Source organism: Setaria italica, chromosome III (assembly GCF_000263155.2).
Source record: "Setaria italica strain Yugu1 chromosome III, Setaria_italica_v2.0, whole genome shotgun sequence".
NCBI lineage: Eukaryota > Viridiplantae > Streptophyta > Magnoliopsida > Poales > Poaceae > Setaria > Setaria italica.
This window is the reverse complement of record NC_028452.1, coordinates 18,452,928-18,466,486: the sequence shown is the minus strand read 5'-3', so window position 1 is coordinate 18,466,486 and position 13,559 is coordinate 18,452,928. Positions and strand designations below refer to the sequence as shown.

The following is a 13,559-nucleotide window of genomic DNA, read 5'->3' as shown; positions in this document are numbered from 1 at the left end:
GCCAGCAGGATGCAAGTGTTCGGATTTATTGCGTTGACACACCGCACAACCGCGGACGTACTCACGGACCAATCTGCTAGCAAGAGGGCTGTACAAAGACAAGCGGAGTCTGTATAGAGTCTTCTGAATGCCTTCATGGCCAGAGGCATGTGCATTTTCCAAAAGTTGCTGCCAAAGGGAAGATGAATCCGGAACATATGCATGGCTGTTGAAGAGAAGCAGTCCATCCACATCCGACCAGCCACTTGGGGCAATTCCAGCGACAAGTTGATCCTGCAAGTCAATTGCTCGACTATCCCTAACCAGCTCTTCACGCAGGGCCTTAAAAACCTCAAATGACGGCATAGAGAGGGCAAGAAGGGACCCAACTTCTTCATCCCTGCGAGACAATGCATCTGCAACAACATTCAATTTGCCTGGTCTATATTCCACCAACAAATCGTACGCAAAAAGTTTGTTGACCCAAGTATGCTGCGGTATCATAGATAAGCGCTGATCAAGGAGGAATTTCAAGCTCTGGTGATCTGTCTGGACCTTAAACTGCCGACCCAAAGTTATGGCCTCCAGTAACGCACGGCTTTCACCAATCCAATCAACTCACACTCATAAGCTGGTAACTTGGCGTGATGGGAGCCACAGCCTGGCTGAAGAAAGCAACAGGACCCTCGCCTTGATGGAGAATAGCACCGAAACCCGCACCGGAAGCATCGCAATCCACCACAAACAGTTTACTAAAATCAGGAAGGTGTAGCACCGGTGCAGGCGTGAGGGCCTGTTTCAGAGCAATGAACGCGTCCTCTGTAGCACCTGACCAGCGGAACGCCTTACCCTTTAGTAGCATCGTCAATGGCCCGACCACTGCGCCATAGCCAGCGATGAACTTACGGTAATAATCGGTGAGGCCCAAGAATCCACGCAGCGCACGCAGTGAACAAGGGCGCGGCCAGGCCTCAACCGCAGCGACTTTCGCAGAATCCATGGAGACACCAGCTGCTGAAATAATATGGCCCAAGTATGCCACCAAAGTTTCGCCAAAGAAGCACTTGGATTGCTTGGCGAACAGGTTGTGCTCCTGCAACTGTTGAAGCACCATCTCCACATGCTGCAAGTGCTCAGTCCAGGAAGAACTATAAATAAGGATGTCATCAAAGAAAACCAAGACAAACCGGCAGAGGAAGAGCTTGAGGACGGTGTTCATGAGTGCTTGGAATGTCGCCGACGCATTTGTCAAGCCAAAGGGCATGACCAAGAATTCAAAGTGGCCATGATGAGTGCGGAACACTGTCTTGACAATATCATCTAGGTGCATCCGCACCTGATGGTACCCGTTGCGGAGATTAATCTTCGTGAAGAACTTGGCGCCGCGGAGTTTGTCCAGGAGTTCATCAACGACCGAAATTGGGAATTTGTCCTTTACGGTCAAGGCATTGAGCTCGCGGTAGTCCATGCAGAAATGCCAACTGCCGTCGTGCTTGCAGACGAGAAGAACCAGAGAGGAAAAAGGCGAGGTCGAAGCACGAATGATCCCCTGGCCCAACATATCTTCGCATTGCCGTTCAATATCATCTTTTAGTAGCTGAGGATAATGATAGGGGCACACAGCAACAGGAGTAGAACCTGGTAGTAGATGAATCCGGTGATCCTGTAGGAGCTGCGGAGGAAGGCCACGGGGCTCTGCAAAAATGCTGCCATATTTGAGCAGAAGGGCGTCCATGAGATCCCGAGTGGCTGTCAGGGCTACCAAATCAACATTTCCACCACCGATGCCATGCCACAACAAGTCACACCCTTGGTATTGGAAGGCCATAGTGAGGGCGTTGAAAGACCAAGTGATCGGCCCCAAGGTCTTCAGCCACGTCACACCAAGGACGACGTCGAAGCCATTCAATGCCAATACGTAGCCGTCAACGGAGAATGCCTCGCCCTGGATGCAGACCAGAGTGGACGCGCAGATGCCTAGATTGGTCAAGTGCTTGCCATTAGCCACCTTAACCCGCAGTCCATGCCGGCATGTGATGGCGAGACTGAGGCATCGGGCAACGTCCTCATGGATGAAGGTGTGTGTGAAGCCATAATCCACCAATGCAGTGAGCTGAACGCCATGGATAGAGATGTGGAGGCGGATCATGGCATCCGTGGCAATGTCGTGGAGAGCGTGGAGGGAGATGTGGATGTCATCGGAGTTGATCTCCACGTCTCCTGCCTTATCACCCATGGCCAGGCGGAATACGCCACCGTGGCCGGCGCACTTGTGGTCCTTGGAGAACTTCTCTGGGCAGAAGTAGCACTGGCCGCTGGCTCGCTTCTCCGCCAGCTCTTCGGCGGATAGGCGGCAAAAATGTGGCCGTGGCAGCTCATTTGGCATTGCTGGGTCCGATGAAGGAGTGGATGGTGCAGCGACGGAGTGGGGATGAGGGCCTTTCCGTAGAGTCCCAGAGATAGCGCGCGCCACCTCCTTTGAACGCAGCTCAAAGGCGCGCGCAAGGCTCATGGCCATCTGGAGGTTGGACGGCCGCTGCAGCTCGACATCAGAGGCCAATGGCTGTCCCAACCCAGACGTGAAAAGATCGATTTGGTGCTGAGCCATCAGGTTGTCGTAGCGGCAGAGGAGCGCCAGAAATCGCCGCTCGTACTCCTCCACCGAGCCCGTGCGATGAAGATCCTTGAGTTCGCCCAAGGCGTTGGAACGGATGGGCGGTCCGAAGCGCATGTTGACGAACTCAGCGAATCGCGCCCAAGAGAGGATGCCGAATTCTCGTTCCATCTGGAAGTACCACTGGGCCGCCGTGCCTTGAAGGTGCAAGGAATCCATCCACACCTTCTCTTCCTCCATGGTTTGATGTCCGCGGAAGAAGATGTTGCACTGATTGAGCCAAGGCAAGGGGTCTGATTCCCCGTCGAACTTGGGGAACGACAGCTTGGGTGGGCGCGGTCGCTCGGGGCCGTCGTGATGGCGAGGGGCCCGCCCGCCATAAGGGCCACCGAAGCTGCCGTCGTGGCCGTCGGTGCCATCACCGTTGCCACCGCCGCCACCCGGATTGCGGCGAGCTTCGTCGGGTGGAACCTCCATGGCACCTTCGTAAGTGGCATCACCAGCTTGATACTTCTCGGTGCGGGCGATGCGACGGTCATGGGAGTCGAGGCAGGAGTTGATGATGGAGAACTGCGCGAGGATGCGGTCGAGCTTGGTGGAGTTGGTCTCAGGATCGTCCTTAGGGCCGGTCATGGATGGCGATGCCCCAGCGGCTGTCTCTGATACCAAATTGATACGGCGGGAGTGATGGCGAGGAGAACGCAGGGAGTTGGAGCGCAACAGGTATGCCGGCGAGTTGTTGTCGCCGGCGGCCGAGACCGATTTCTCCGCCACCGTCGAAGAACAACTCGTGCCCAAAACAGGGGAGAGTTTATTCCTTCGATAATCCCTAAACAATCTACTAAGGCCTTTATATAACAGGCCAACTAGCTTATCCAATCCGTAAAGAACTCTTTAACAAATCCTAACCAACTTCTATTAATCCTGGCGGCTTGTAAATGGGATCGTTGTGGACTCCTTGCCCCTGCGCCTACTGTAAGTATACTTATGGTAAAAGGAGTCCACAACCATTTTACTATGCATCTAGACATAATATATACCTAGGTACATAGCAAAATATGTGAATAGCAAAATATGTGAATCTAGAAGAGCCAAAATGATTAATAATTTGCGACGGAGGGAGTAGTAAATAACGCAACCAATGTACATCAATATTAATGAGGCTTGCAGGATAATAATATATTTGGGCTGAACGAGGAGATGTTGAGAGGTGTTTTATTTGAGGAAGATGACGATCCATTATCTTCCCACTTATCACTTTTTTGTTTGATTTATGAAATGGAATGGATTGATCTATCATCTAATCATCACAATCAAATAATCAGTATAAACATGATGAATGGGTCATCAAACCAATTCGTGGGATGGATAAACATGATGAATGGATTGATCTATCATCTAATCATGGATCACCCCATCTAGGGAGAGGTGATTTCTCAAACCAAATATGTTTTTTCTGTCAAAGTTTGGAATTTTCCGGTACACAAATCGTCTTTTGCCTACAACATTCTTTAATCAGAACCAAAACGTCTAAAATTCATGAATTTTCGCTTTGGATGCTATTACAGAAGCAGAATTGTGTTTTAGCAAAAAAGTTGTTAAATTAAATTGTTGCGTCATTTTTAAGGTTTTGCTAAACAACGTACATAATTCGTCTAAGTCTTTGCACGTAGATATCGTAACTCGGTCGGATAAAGGGAATCTCGCTGCATCTAGTATATCTCTCTGTATAACATAAATCCATTTGAAAACAAGATGTAAGCGTGCTTAGTTGCTTACACTGTGGCCAGGAACTGTATGTTTTACCTTCCTTTGTCTGAGGATGCTTTCAAGCAGAACATTAGGAAAGTTCGGTTTCCAACTAAAATTCTGAAATGACAGGATTGGTTGATCCACCGGACTCTCTCACCACCGGCAAATATGCCACGCAGAGGAAGCATGATTGGCCCATGTGATGATCGGATACAAAATTTGTTTGCAAAATAGTCAAGCTAACTTCCCTAATCCCTACTGGTGCTTACTACCCTACTTCTCTAGTTAGACGACGGAATGTAGGCTGTTCGATCTAGTGAAAACAAGAAGAGGCGGTGGCCGGCATGGCGGTCTCAAATGCATTAATTAAGGAGCCTACCAGACAGCTGAACATGCTTCTACGTTTCTCTATGGTTTGTTGTGTCTTTCTGTTTAAAGTGAGGCAGTGAGGCAATCTCTAAACTTGCTCGAGGTGTCACCTAAGGCTCTTGATTATTATTTTGCATTTTCATATCCTTGAACTCTATAAGTGTTCATTTAAGGTTCAAACCTCAGTGTCAGTCCATCTACTTGGTATCCATATGTTACCCAATAGATCAACTTACCACTCATATTAATGTCAAGACCCAAAATACTCAATGGAAAAAGTACACAGTGGGACTCCCATGTCATGAATGGCAGAGAGTGGAGCAAATGAATGGTATGGCAGGAGGCAGATTTAAGTGCCAGAATAAAGGTTTAGACAAAAAAATTTAACTAGCTTAAGGACCAAATATGCAGAATAGTATAGTTTGGAGTCTGATGATGTCCTTGGACAAGCAGTTTGGTATAGAGGTGGTAAAGGACCCTCTAACTTAGCGTAGCAAATTTAAGGATCAGGTTCAATAAAAATTGGATTGAAATACTATATGATTTTGAGCTAAATAAATATAGTGCTGATTTGGATTGTGAAGAAGACATGAGTGCCATGATCTATTACCATCTCTAGTTTGTTAACCGCAAGGGCGCACCGCAGTTTACTCTCGTATCTTTTTGTTGGGTCCACCATTTGGCATGAATATAGACTATTGAAGATGAACAAAATATGCTAGCATATTTGTAAAATGCATTCCCAGACGAATTTCAATTTTTAAACGCCCCGAGGGACGGGCAGAGTTGGCAGAAGAATTGTCTGCAAGAACGTCAGTGAGCAAACTGGAGAGCTAGAACCAAAACATGCTGATGGGGCGAAAGAAAGAGAGAACGTGCATAAAAGGTCCTGCAGGCAAAGGTTCAAAACCAACCATAAAATAGGGGTACAAATCCTGGCACCGTGGCACGTACTATTCTATATATGCTGTACTGCACGCCTCTTTGTACGATTTTTTAAACTGTTTTAAAACTCTGCTCCCCAGTATAAAACGGTGTGCTCTGAGACTGTCACAGCACAACCGCGCGAGCACTCAGCAGCACACGAGGCTAAAGCGCACCTCAGACGCACGCGCGCGAGAACAGAGCAACCAGAAGCTGCCCAGGGAGCTAGGCTGCTCTCCATCATGGGCGCGGATGCAACCGCGCTTCACGTCGCGGTCCACGCCCTGGCGAGCTCCCTGCAGCCGCCGGTGGTGGCCGCCGTCTTCTTCGCGTCGGCCGCGTGCACGGTGGCCCTGGCCGTCCTCCTGGCGTCGCTGCGGCTGCGGCCGCCGTGGTGGTGCGCGTGCGCGGTGTGCGAGGCGTACGTGACGGCGTCGTGGGCGGGGGAGTTCGACAACCTCTGCGACTGGTACGCGCACCTCCTGCGCCGCGCGCCCGGGCGGACCGTGCACGTGCACGTGCTCGGCAACGTGCTCACCGCCAACCCGCCCACCGTCGACCACATGCTGCGCGGCCGCTTCGACAACTACCCCAAGGGCGCACCCTTCTCCGCCATCCTCGCCGACTTCCTCGGCTGCGGGATATTCAACGTCGACGGCGACTCGTGGCTCTTCCAGCGCAAGCTCGCCGCCGCCGAGCTCGCGGCCCCGGCGCTGCGCGGCTACGCGACGGGCGTCGTGGCCTCCGAGCTGCGGTGCCGCCTCATTCCTCTGCTCCACTCTGCATCCAGCGGCGGCGAGAAGCTGCTCGACCTCCAGGACGTGTTCCGCCGCTTCGCCTTCGACTGCATATGCAGGATCTCGTTCGGCCTCGACCCCGGCTGCCTCGAGCTCTCGCTGCCCATGTCCGCGTTCGCCGACGCGTTCGACACGGCCTCGATGCTCTCCGCACGCCGCGCGACGGCGCCCATGCACGTGTTCTGGAAGCTGAAGCGGCTGCTCAACGTTGGGGAGGAGCGGGAGCTCCGCGACGCGATCCGCCTCGTCGACACGCTCGCCGCGGAGGTCATCCGTCAGCGCCGGAAGCTCGGCACCGCCGCCTCGGGCGACGACCTCCTGTCGCGGTTCATGGGCTCCATCAACGACGACAAGTACCTGCGCGACATCGTCGTGAGCTTCATGCTCGCCGGCCGCGACACCGTCGCCTCAGGCCTCACCGCCTTCTTCCTGCTGCTGTCCGACCACCCCGACGTGGCCACCGCGATCCGGGACGAAGTCTCCGGCGTCGCCGGAGGCAGGGGCGACGACCCCGCGGCCGCCGCCACCTCGGAGAAGCTCAAGGACATGCACTACGTGCACGCGGCGCTGTACGAGTGCATGCGGCTGTTCCCGCCGGTGCAGTTTGACTCCAAGTTCGCCGCCGGCGACGACACGCTCCCGGACGGCACGTTCGTCGCCAGGGGCACCCGGGTAACCTACCACGCCTACGCCATGGGCCGCATGGAGTCCGTTTGGGGCCCCGACTGCGCCGAGTTCCGCCCGGAGCGCTGGCTCCGCGACGGCCGGTTCGTGCCGGAGAGCCCCTACCGGTACCCGGTCTTCCAGGGCGGCGTGCGTGTCTGCGTCGGCAAGGAGCTCGCCATCATGGAGATGAAGTCAGTCATCGTCTCCGTCGTGCAGAGCTTCGACATCGAGGCGGTCGGCCGTAGCTCCCACCGGCCCAAGTTCGCACCAGGCCTTACCGCCACATTCGCTGGGGGCGTGCCGGTCAGAGTGCGCCGGCGAGCTCGTGCCACCGCGCTCCGACCACCAAGCTAACGTCGCCACGGCACGCGCGAATTGTTCATCGTACTCCTGTGCTTTCGAACAGAGCATTAGATTACATTATGGCGCCGTGATCTATGCGTTATTCGCGACGACCGCACAGTTTGGCGAGTGCGCTGGGTTCTTGGCCTCCACTGGAGTCCGGAGATTCCTCCGGTAGGTCATGGCATAGCAGATTAGTCTAATCTGATGCCCGACGGCACTTGTTCTCGCACATGGATAAAAGGAGGAGGCTTAAAGTCGACTCTGCATGTCAGCATGTGTGCTATTCTTTCCAACTTCAAAGCGGAATTGTTGAAAAGAAAAATTGTAGATTCAAGGTTGCAGAATGCGCATCTAGATGTTCTTCCTTTGAGCAATTATATTTATTTAAACCTTGAGAAATGTTGAAAAGAAAACAATGATTCAAAGTTTCTACGAGGGCAGCTCGACCAATCATTGTTCAAACTTTGAGCAATTATATTTATTTAAATAATAAGTTGGGTAAAGTGAAATGAGTATTTTTAAGTTTCTCTTTATGTTTATCTATCCGTAAAAAAATTTGTAGAAAAGATAAATAAGTAGATGAATGAAAGAAAAAGTCAACGGTGATAAATATTTATAACAAATGCAATATACTAATGGTCAAAGTTAAAATATTTAGTGGACAATAATTTAACTTATCTTTTTGGTTGGAATGATAGAACTTGTATGTGTTATTGACTGATCTTTAGAGGTTTGCATTGCACACGTGTCAAAAATGAATATGTGCAAACGAAGTGTATCCTTTTGTCAAACAAAGGGTTAAGCATTACACCTATGTTTAGATACGATCAGTCTCCTGCAGAGGAAAAGGAAACGCGTTACAAAAATCGCTTTATTAGGAAGTCGGCAAATACAATGTCAAGACATATATACCTTGAGCTTGGACACAGAATGCACCTGGACTCTTTACACGGCATGTGCAGTCACTATATATATAAAAAAATCACTGGAACGCTAGAGCAACTATAATTCAACATAGTAGCATGATCTTAGTTGATGATTATATCTTATATAAATAGGGAGACTTTTAACACACGGCACGCTTCACTTCCACTGCCACTACCACCACCTCGCACCTTGCCCGTCCGCTCTCACATTTCAACTCGCATAAAGATCAAACTTTTGACTGACCCGCTCCCGCTTGCATTTTAATAAAATATGAATTTAGATTATCCCATAGACCTCATATTAAAATAACGGAAACGACTTTGAAATATATATCTTTTGTGGGGACCTTTCAGCTTTTGAGTAAAAAGGAAAGAGAACTACGCCCACCACCACCTATTCAGTGGTGACATGTCAGGTACTCCCTCGGTCTCAAAATACTATTTATTTTAATTTTTCTAAATGCATAATTTTTGATATGTTTCACTCTATGCCTATATACATAGTTATAGTTAAAGTTATGCCTATAGAAAAACCAAAACGAATAGTAATTTGGGACAGAGGAGCAGCTCTCAGAGACTTAGAGTGCCAACTTCTTTGATTGTCCTACATGGAGGAAAGAGAATGATGAAAAAGAACCAAGCCAGATTCTGTTGCGAGATATACTATAGCTGAAAATGAGGCAATATGCAACCTTTAATAACAATAAGAGGTCGAGAACTGAGCAAATGCTCATGTGGCTAGCGGAGCTCGTGGGCACACCAACCGGATGAGTTCAATTCCTTGAATCACACTTGCATCTCTCATCGGGGTTTGTTCTTAACAAATTTTGTTGCCTCTCGAGTGCGGAACCGTAGGAGCATGCCCATCGCCTAAGAGCTACGAATGGTTCCGATGATCTCTTTAAGAACATGGTATACTGGTGTGAATGTAGTTGTAGGATTATTTGTGTGCGCGCGGACTGCGGTGGTGTGCTTGTAGGGTTGGTGTGTGTACGTGCACGAGCAGATACTACAATTATATATAAATGAGAGGCGTAGAAAAAATAATAAAAGATACTATATATAATTATAGGAGAAGCTAACTTTAGTGTTTTATATATTTGCGTACTATCTCTAACCATCGAAGATAATGAAAGAGCCGGAGCGATCCAAAATCTTATGTGGAGATATGTAGTTATCTGGATCCGAAATTGTGAAAAATGGGAAGGAGAAATGCTGCCCGGACAGGAGTACCATGAGCCAGAGGAAAAACAGTGCACATGCGCCTGGGCCTCGTGGGGCTGGTACTGTTGGATCCTGTGCCTTTGAAGTACCATGTAGTTCTTCCTCAGAAACTCTCTTGCCAACTAATATGGTGATCGATGGCCATGTGCTCCGTCCAATCGTTGATGAATCGTGTCCATCCCCACGCAGCAGCCCGGCCGACCGTTTGTGAGGTGGGGGAGCGCACGTTTCGTTTAGCTGGGAAGAAAGCAGCGAGGAAAATACCGTTGTTCCTTGACAACCCAAATGGGCAGATCTGGTCAGAGACTCGTCTCTCAACTCGGTCAGATCAGTTTGGTCAAAGTATTTAAAATACAAATTGAACTTCACCGTTGTGTAGGTCTCGTCGCGATCAGGCCGGTTTGATCTGTATACTTCGAGTTAGGAGTTGTATTTTGACACGAAAATTGTGAGGGTTTTGGGCAAGATCTCCTCTCCATGTAAATATAAGGGCCGTAGCTGATTGAGGACATCCAATCTCTTTTATCTTTTTTTACCTTTTCTCTTTGCCTTAATTTTTCCAATGCTATTCCTCCTTTCTCTACATTGATTGAGGACGTTCTAGTGGCCTTCCGACCCTAAAACAACCTTGCGTGTGACTATTCTAACGGGATCCCTCCCGGACGAGCGTTCGTTGGTTTATTCGTTGGGCTCGCCAACGAAACCGATTTGACCGGCTTGCATACCGATCTGTGTAGAGGGTGCTGCAACGAGCTTCTCTGCACGCTGCACTCTTCCGGGTGTTGATCCTAAATCTGCTCAACATTCCTCTTCCGGGTGCTGACCCTAAATTTGCTCAACATTCCTCGTGCGTGCATGTGCTGGGTACCACATCCCTACATGTCGATCCGTCTTGTTGCAGTGCCGGGCATAAATCGGTTGGTGGCACACAGTTCGATGATGCTCTATTCATAAACTAATAACTGGCGCTCGAACTTGGGCACAGTAGTGCGTGGCGACCTCTTGGTGAGATGTTTATTTCGAATCGTTACGTCCGCGTGAGCACGGTCAGTGTGTTACTATTACCACACGTGCTTATCTAGGTCTTTCCAAAAAAGAAAATAAAAAATACCTACACGTGTCGTGCTGCTAGCGACCGAGTCTCTGCTACTGTCATAACCCACTTGTCTGTTCACCACCTCTTGAACAGTACGACGGTTTGAAATTAAAGACCGCCCGTCTATATCTTTAACTGACAAGAAACCGAACCAAGAACGAAACAATAATTCCCCCAGATATGTGTTTTCTATCTCACCACCGCAAAGCTACATGCCTTTTGATCATTTCTATATTTCCCATGCCGGTGACGTGAAGGCTAAACAAATCGATATCGCAGAGGGCGCTCGAACAATGTAGAGAAGAGGCCAGGGCGGCAAGCTCCGCCGTGTAGCCGGGCTCTGTGGTGATGTGGTCGACGCCACGGCTCGTCTCTGATCAATGATCGCGTGGCACATAATATAAAGAACACCTCCCTGATTAGCTTTCAGCGCGAGAGAATCTTTCATAGATCTGCGGGGGGTGTTGTTTATATTTTCTTGAGAGCGAGGGCTCTCGATCATGACTACAGCCTTGTTTAGTTGCTTAACTTTGGAGTGTCAAAATTACTGTAGCAACACTGTAACGTTTCGTTTGTATTGTGAATTATTGTCCAAATATTAACTAATTAGGCTCAAAAGATTCGTCTCGCAAAGTACAACAAAACTGTGCAATTAATTTTTGATTTCGTCTACATTCAGTACTCCATAAATGTACCGCAAGTTTGATGTGACGAGGAATCTTCTTTTTATATAATGCCGAAGTTAGGATTTTAGAGTGGCCCTACGCTGCCGCCACCGTTGTGGCGTTGTGATGGTTATGCTGGACGTAGCGGACAAAAGTACAGGTGTGACGAGTCAGATGCCGTCCTCACACGTCCATCGTACGATTAAAAAAAACTAACTATATAAAGTGATTGCGGATTAGTTTACAAAAACTCATTACTCATCAGTGCGTGCCCGCGCTGCAAGATTCGCGCTGGATCGCTATTTAGTATGACTAGAAAACAAGTGACCTCGTTGTTTTGCCTTGCCACCGAACATCGCAATACTGCCCTTACCTGACGCTAGCTTTGATCCTGCGTGCTCCGGCCCACTGAAATGCGAAATATGGAATTGTTGAAAGTAGGGCAGCTTTCCGAACACATGCATGGTGCCCAGTGGAGAATGTCGATCGCGTGGAACAGAAAGCGCCTGCGCTGATGCGTACGTACTGCTTATAATGTGCTATCTGATGTAAGAAATTGACTCGTTTTGGTACAAAAGCTGGGTGCTTAGTGGCATGCAGATGCTCTCCGGCCTCGCTCGCACTCATCGCGACGGCCCTAAAATAGTGCTGCGTTCGACCGGCGTGGCCTGCATTGACCATTTGAGGCAGATGATTGTTTTTTTCCTCCGCGGGTAAAAGAGATCGATTCTGCTTTGTCGCGGCACAGTCTTGCAACTCGGATCGATGGACACAAGAAGAGGTAGTGTCTCGTGACGTGACGACTACATACTGCAAATGCTTGGCGCGCTGGAAATTAAATGATTTTGCACTAACATGGAACGGATAATAACGATGTAATAAAGCTTTGAAAGATGCTGTTCCGCGCTGCTGCTGATCCAGTTGTATATTTGTTAGATTAAGTTGTATATATACACACTAGAAAAAAATTACAAGGTACTCCCTCTGTCCCAAATTATAAGTCGTTCCAAAAACCTTGGAGAGTCAAAGCATCTCAAGTTTGATCAAAATTATAGAGAAAATTATAAAAATTTATGACATCAAATAGGTATACTATGAAAATATAATTGATGAAGAATCTAATGATACTTAGATGACATCATAAATGTTATTATATTATCACTAAATTTGATCAAACTTGAAATACTTTGACTCTCCAAAATTCTTGGAATGATTTATAATTTGGGATGGATGAGTAATTGCTGCGAGTCGCTCTTAAGTTCTGTCAGCAAGACCACGAGGCGAGATCCTCCGCGCTGTGCGCTCAGGTTTTGTATCAGCTCGATTTCTCCCGCATGCTGCGCGACGCGAGTGCGAGATCCTTTCTCGACCGGGGTGCTGGCGGTGGCACGTGAGGCCCTGAGCAACTGCAGCAGCTTTCGCCGGTACGGTGGCAGGCACCTCGAAATGAACCCGCACGGACGAATCCATCCCATCACTTTAAGCCCACGCCGTGCAGCCTGCAGTGCAAACACAACACTGCCGTAGTGCGGAGCAGGACCGGCGCAGCAGCGTAGCACTGCGCAGCGTCCAAACCCAGCGAGGCAGGCTGCAGGCTGCAGGCAGCGCGGACGTGGCGCCGGGCGGACCGACCGAATCCATGCACAGCCACATCACGTACGCACCAACCGCAGTGGTTGGCCGCGGCGGCGGTCCGTCGCCGTACCGTACCCGCGCGTACCACACCGTAGGTCCTTAGCCCATGTCACCATGTGTGCCAAGCGCTAACCCCTACATCTACAATGGCCGGACCAAACGGACCCCCTGCAAAAGCCGGCCAGCTGCAGCGTGTACCGGCCCGGCCGGCCGCCAGCGACGCGGTGGACGGGAGGACTGGCGTCTGGAGGAGGCGGGCGGGCGCGTAGCGTAGCGCGTGTCGACGTCGTGGCCGACCGGGCGGCGGGTTCGTGCGCCGTGACAGCGGAATCCGGCGCGCGCGATGTGCTGGATGGGTGACGAGGGAGGTCAGAGGTGGAATGGAGCGGCCATAGCGTAGTGGTCGGGTTGGGCAGCACGGCGGCGGCACGGCACATGATTAACGTACCCTACACCGCAATGATGGCGGTTGTGAGTGGGCGAGTTGCTTTCTCTGCCCGTCGGACCGTGTTTAGCTGGCTTGGGTTTAGGAACGGCACGACACGATATGAGACTCCGAGCGGCACA

General features: G+C 50.0%; 2 protein-coding genes across 2 annotated transcripts; one reads left to right on the top strand and one right to left on the bottom strand.

Annotated features, from left to right (window-relative positions):
- Nucleotides 1–213: 213 nt before the first annotated feature.
- LOC111256682 lies at nucleotides 214–3,380 on the bottom strand. Its single transcript, XM_022825051.1, has one exon. The coding sequence runs from the start codon at nucleotides 3,224–3,226 to the stop codon at nucleotides 593–595; it is 2,634 nt and encodes an 877-aa protein (XP_022680786.1). The 5' UTR covers nucleotides 3,227–3,380; the 3' UTR covers nucleotides 214–592.
- A 2,364-nt stretch (nucleotides 3,381–5,744) lies between these two features.
- On the top strand, nucleotides 5,745–7,900 carry LOC101780102 (cytochrome P450 94C1). The gene has a single exon (XM_004961865.3). The coding sequence runs from the start codon at nucleotides 5,881–5,883 to the stop codon at nucleotides 7,453–7,455; it is 1,575 nt and encodes a 524-aa protein (XP_004961922.1). The 5' UTR covers nucleotides 5,745–5,880; the 3' UTR covers nucleotides 7,456–7,900.
- Nucleotides 7,901–13,559: the final 5,659 nt, after the last annotated feature.